At 59.2% G+C, this 7,052-nt stretch overlaps 1 protein-coding gene across 1 annotated transcript; it reads left to right on the top strand.

Annotated features, from left to right (window-relative positions):
* Positions 1-279: 279 nt before the first annotated feature.
* LOC142907941 (uncharacterized) lies at positions 280-1,947 on the top strand (the record flags this gene model as incomplete). Its single annotated transcript, XM_076057953.1, has 3 exons — positions 280-661; positions 1,061-1,429; positions 1,619-1,947. Coding segments are annotated over 3 exons (1,080 nt in total), but the record flags the coding sequence as incomplete, so codon positions are not given.
* Positions 1,948-7,052: the final 5,105 nt, after the last annotated feature.

The raw sequence follows: 7,052 nt of genomic DNA on the forward strand, positions 1-7,052 counted from the left end.
ACCCATTCATCCACTCAACCACTCACTCACTCCCCCACTCACCCACCCACTCACCCACTCACTCACTCACCCACTCACTCACTCACCCACTCACTCACCCACTCACCCACACCCACTCACCCACTCAACCACTCACCCACCCACCCACACACCCACACACTCACCCACCCACTCACCCACTCACTCACTCACTCAACCCCTCACTCACTAACTCACAACTTGATGACCCATTCATCCACTTAACCACTCACTCACTCACCCACTCACCCACCCACTCACCCACCACTCACCCACCACTCACTCACTCACCCACCCACTCACCCACTCACTCACTCACCCATTTATTCACTCACCCACTCACTCACCCATCACCCATCCACTCACCCACACACTCACTCACTCACCCACTCACTCACCCACTCACCCACCTACTCACCCACCACTCACTCAACCACTCACCCACCACTCACTCCCCCACCCACTCATCCAATCACCCACTCATTCACGCACTCACTCACCCACTCACTCACCCACTCACCACTCACTCATCACCCATCCATTCACCACCCACCCACCCACTCACTCACCCATTCACCCTCCCACTCACCCACTCATTCACCCACTCACCCACCCACTCACTCACCCACCCATTCACCCACTCATCCACCCATTCACCCACTCACCCACTCACTCACCCACTCACTCACCCACTCACTCACTCAACCCCCTCACTCACTCACTCACAACTTGATGACCCATTCATCCACTCAACCACTCACTCACTCACCCACTCACCCACCCACTCACCCACCACTCACCCACCACTCACTCACTCACCCCATTTATTCACTCACCCACTCACTCACCCATCACCCATCCACTCACCCACACACTCACTCACTCACCCACTCACTCACCCACCTACTCACCCACCACTCACTCAACCACTCACCCACCACTCACTCCCCCACCCACTCATCCAATCACCCACTCATTCACGCACTCACTCACCCACTCACTCACCCACTCACCACTCACTCATCACCCATCCATTCACCACCCACCCACTCACTCACCCATTCACCCTCCCACTCACCCACTCATTCACCCACTCACCCACCCACTCACTCACTCACCTACCCATTCACCCACTCATCCACCCATTCACCCACTCATCCACCCATTCACCCACTCACCCACTCACCCACTCACCCACCTTCCCATCCACTCAACCCACTAACCCACTCAACCACCCATCCACTCCACCATCCATCCACTCACACAACCACCAACTCACCAACTCACTCACGCACCCACTCAGTCACTCACTCACCCACTCACGCACTCACTCACTCACCCACCCACTCACCAACCCACTCACCAACTCACTCACCCACTCACTCACCAACCCAATCACCAACTCACTCACACCCACTCACTCACCCCACCACTCACAACTCACTCATCACCCATCCACTCACTCACTCACCACTCACCCACTCACCCACTCATCCACTCACTCACTCACGCACTCACTCACCCACCCACTCACTCACCACTCACCCATCCACTCACCCACCAACTCACTCACGCACCCACCCACTCACCCTTTCACTCACCACTCAATCACCGACTCACTCACCACTCACTCACCCACTCACTCACTCACCTACTCACTCACCCACTCACTTACCCACTCACCCACCCACTCACTCACCCACCCACCCACCCACTCACTCACCCACCCACCCACCACCCACCCACCCACCCACCCACTCACCCACCCACTCACCCACTCACCCACCCACTCACTCACCCACCCACTCACCCACCCACTCACCCACTCACTCACCCACACACCCACCCACCCACTTACCCACTCACTCACCCACCCACCCACCCACTCACCCACCCACTCACTCACCCACCCACACACCCACCCACACACCCACTCACCCACTCACTCACCTCACTCACTCACCCACCCACACACACACACCCACTCACCAACCACCCACTCACTCAACCACCCACTCACACTCACTCACCCACCCACTCACTCACTCACCCACCCACACACCCACCCACACACCCACTCACTCACCCACTCACTCAATCACTCACCCACTCACTCACTCACTCACCCACTGACTCACCCACTGAACTCACCCACTCACTCACCCACCCACACACCCACCCACTCACTCACACACCCACTCACACACTCACTCACCCACCCACTCACCCACCCACCACTCACTCACCTACTCACTCACCCACTCACTCACTCACTCACCCACCCACTCACTCACTCACTCACCCACCCACACACCCACCCACCCACCCACTCACTCACCCACCCACCCACCCACACACCCACCCACACACCCACACACCCACCCACACACCCACTCACTCACTCACCCACCCACACACCCACCCACTCACCCACTCACTCACTCACTCACCCACCCACACACCCACCCACTCACTCTCACCCACCCTCACACTCACACTCACTCACCCACTCACTCACCCACACACCCACACACCCACTCACTCACCCACTCACCCACTCACTCAATCACTCAGTCACTTACTGGCTCACTCACTCACCCACTGACTCACCCACTGACTCACCCACTCACTCACCCACCCACACACCCACCCACTCACCCACTCACACACTCACACACCCACTCACACACTCACTCACCCACCCACTCACCCACCCACACACTCACCCACTCACTCACCCACCCACTCACCCACCCACCCACACACCCACTCCCTCACCCACCCACTCACTCACCCACCCACTCACTCTCCCACCCACCCACTCACCCACTCACCCACTCACTCAATCACTCACCCACTCACTCACTCACCCACTGACTCACCCACTCACTCACACACTCACTCATCCACCCACTCACCCACCCACTCACCCACTCACTCACTCACCCACTCACTCACTCACCCACCCACTGACTCACCCACCCACTCACCCACCCACTCACCCACTCACTCACCCACCCACCCACACACCCACCCACCACCCACACACCCACCCACCCACCACCCACCCACACCACCCACCCACCCACTCACTCACCTACTCACCCACTCACTCACTCACCCACCCACTGACTCACACATCCACTCACCCACCCACACACCCACCCACCCACCCCTCACCCACCCACACACCCACTCACTCACCCACCCACACACCCATCCACACACCCACCCACCCACTCACCCACCCACACACCCACCCACACACCCACACCCACCCACTCACCCACCCACCCACACACCCACCCACACACTCACTCACCCACCCACTCACCCACTCACTCAATCACTCACCCACTCACTCACTCACCCACTGACTCACCCACTCACTCACACACTCACTCATCCACCCACTCACCCACCCACTCACCTACTCACTCACCCACTCACTCACTCTCCCACCCACTGACTCACCCACCCACTCACCCACCCACTCACCCACCCACTCACCCACCCACACACCCACCCACACACCCACCCACCCACACACCCACCCACCCACACACCCACCCACCCACTCACCCACCCACACACCCACCCACCCACTCACTCACCTACTCACCCACTCACTCACTCACCCACCCACTGACTCACACATCCACTCACCCACCCACACACCCACCCACCCACACACCCACCCACACACCCACTCACTCACCCACCCACACACCCATCCACACACCCACCCACTCACCCACCCACACACCCACCCACACACCCACCCACTCACCCACCCACACACCCACTCACCCACCCACACACCCACCCACTCACCCACCCACCCACCCACACCCATCCACTCACCCACCCACCCACACACCCACTCACCCACACACCCACCCACACACCCACCCACCCACACACCCAACCACCCACTCACCCACCCACTCACTCACCCACCCACACACCCACCCACACACCCACCCACCCACACACCCAACCACCCACTCACCCACCCACTCACTCACCCACCCACACACCCACCCACACACCCACCCACACACCCACACACACCCACTCACTCACCCACCCACTCACCCACCCACTCACTCACCCACCCACACACCCACCCACACACCCACCCACCCACACACCCAACCACCCACTCACCCACCCACTCACTCACCCACCCACACACCCACCCACACACCCACCCACACACCCACACACACATCATAAACACGTCACAATGTTTCGACTTTAAACTTTTGTCACTGCAGGAATCCACTTTGTTGTGTTTCTGTTGGTGAAGTTGTGACGTAGATAGAAAAATAAATAAATAAAATTTGCTTTTTTTAAACACCGACGTTCCGATCACAACGCAAGCCACCTTCATCAGGAGGGGAAGGGAAAATACAAAAATAATAACAACAACAACAACAAATATTGAGCATCAGGTGAAATCATTTAATAATTATTCATCAGTATACACACAGAGAGAGAGGCCCTCGCTACACAGTGCGCTAACCACTGCACCACCACTCCCTGCCTCACCCTCACCACCACTCACCCCCATCCCCCTCACCACCCCCTCCCACCACCCCCTCACCCCCTCACCACCACCCACTCACCCACCCACCCACTCACCCACCCACTCACTCACTCACCTCACCCCCTCACTCACCCACTCACTCACTCACTCACCCACTCACCCACCCACTCACTCACCCACCCACTCACCACCCCACTCACCCACCCACCCACTCACCTCACCACCACCTCACCATCCCACTCACTCACCACTTCACTCACCTCACCCCCTCACTCACCCACCCACTCACTCACTCACCCACCCACTCACTCACCCACCCACTCACCCACTCACCCACTCACTCACCCACTCACTCACTCACTCACCCGCTCACCCACCCCTCACCCACTCACCCACCCACTCAACCACCCACTCACCCACTCACCCACTCACCCACCCACTCAACCACCCACTCACCCGGCTCACCCACTCACCCACCCACTCACTCACCCACTCACCCACTCACTCACTCACCCACTCACCCACCCACTCACCCACTCACTCACTCACTTACCCACTCACTCACCCACCCACCCACTCACTCACCCACCCACTCACTCACCTCACCACCACCCACCATCCCACTCACTCACCCCACTCACCCACTCACTCACTCACCCACTCACCCACCCACCCACCCACTCACCACCCCACTCACCCACTCACCCACCCACTCACCCACTCACTCACCCACTCACCCACCCACCACCTCACCACCACCTCACCATCCCACTCACTCACCCCACTCACCCACCCACTCACCCACCCCACCCACCCACTCACCCACCCACCCACCCACTCACCCACCCACTCACCCACCCACTCACCACCCACCCACTCACCCACCCACTCACCCACCCACTCACCCACCCACTCACCCACCCACCCACTCACTCACCCACCCACTCACCTACTCACTCACTCACCCACCCACTCACCCACCCACTCACTCACCCACCCACTCACCCACCCACTCACTCACCCACCCACTCACCCACCCACTCACCCACCCACTCACTCACCCACCCACCCACACACACACCCACACACCCACCCACCCACTCACCCAACCACCCACCCACACACCCACCCACACACCCACCCACTCACCCAACCACCCACCCACACACCCACCCACACACCCACCCACACACCCACCCACCCACTCACTCACCCACCCACACACCCACCCACCCACCCACACCCAACCACACACCCACTCACACACTCACCCACTCACCCACCCACCCACCCACACACCCACCCACACACCCACCCACCCATCACCCAACCACCCACCCACACACCCACCCACACACCCACCCACTCACCCAACCACCCACCCACACACCCACCCACACACCCACCCACCCACACTCACTCACCCACCCACACACCCACCCACCCACCCACTCACACACTCACCCACTCACCCACCCACACACCCACCCACACACCCACACACCCACCCACACACCCACCCACCCACCCACTCACACACCCACCCACACACCCACCCACTCACCCAACCACCCACCCACCCACCCACCCACCCACTCACACACTCACCCACTCACCCACCCACACACCCACCCACACACCCACACACACATCATAAACACGTCACAATGTTTCGACTTTAAACTTTTGTCACTGCAGGAATCCACTTTGTTGTGTTTCTGTTGGTTAAGTTGTCACGTAGATAGAAAAATAAATAAATAAAATTTGTTTTTTTTTAAACACCGACGTTCCGATCACAACGCAAGCCACCTTCATCAGGAGGGGAAGGAAAAATAAAAAAATAACACCAACAACAAATATTGAGCATCAGGTGAAATCATTTAATAATTATTCATCAGTATACACACAGAGAGAGAGGCCCTCGCTACACAGTGCGCTAACCACTGCACCACCACTCCCTGCCTCACCCTCACCACCACTCACCCCCATCCCCCTCACCACCGTCACCACCACCCTCACACCCCTACTCACCCACCCACCCACTCACTCACTCACCCACTCACTCACACCCACTCACTCACCCCACCACTCACAACTCACTCATCACCCATCCACTCACTCACTCACCACTCACCCACTCATCCACTCACTCACGCACTCACTCACCCACCCACTCACTCACCACTCACTCATCACCCATCCACTCACCCACCAACTCACTCACCCACCCACCCACTCACCCTTTCACTCACCACTCACTCACCCACCTACTCACTCACCCACGCACTCACCCACCCACCCACCCACTCCCGCACTCACTCACTCACCCACTCACTCACCCACCCACTCACCCACCCACCCACCCACTCACTCACTCACCCACCCACCCACTCACCCACTCACCCACCCACACCCACCCACTCACTCACCCACCCACCCACTCACCCACTCACCCACTCACCCACCCACTCACTCACCCACC

Source organism: Petromyzon marinus, chromosome 85 (assembly GCF_048934315.1).
Source record: "Petromyzon marinus isolate PM22_M1 ecotype Great Lakes invasive population chromosome 85, UKy_Petmar_22M1.pri1.0, whole genome shotgun sequence".
Classification (NCBI taxonomy): Eukaryota; Metazoa; Chordata; class Hyperoartia; order Petromyzontiformes; family Petromyzontidae; genus Petromyzon; species Petromyzon marinus.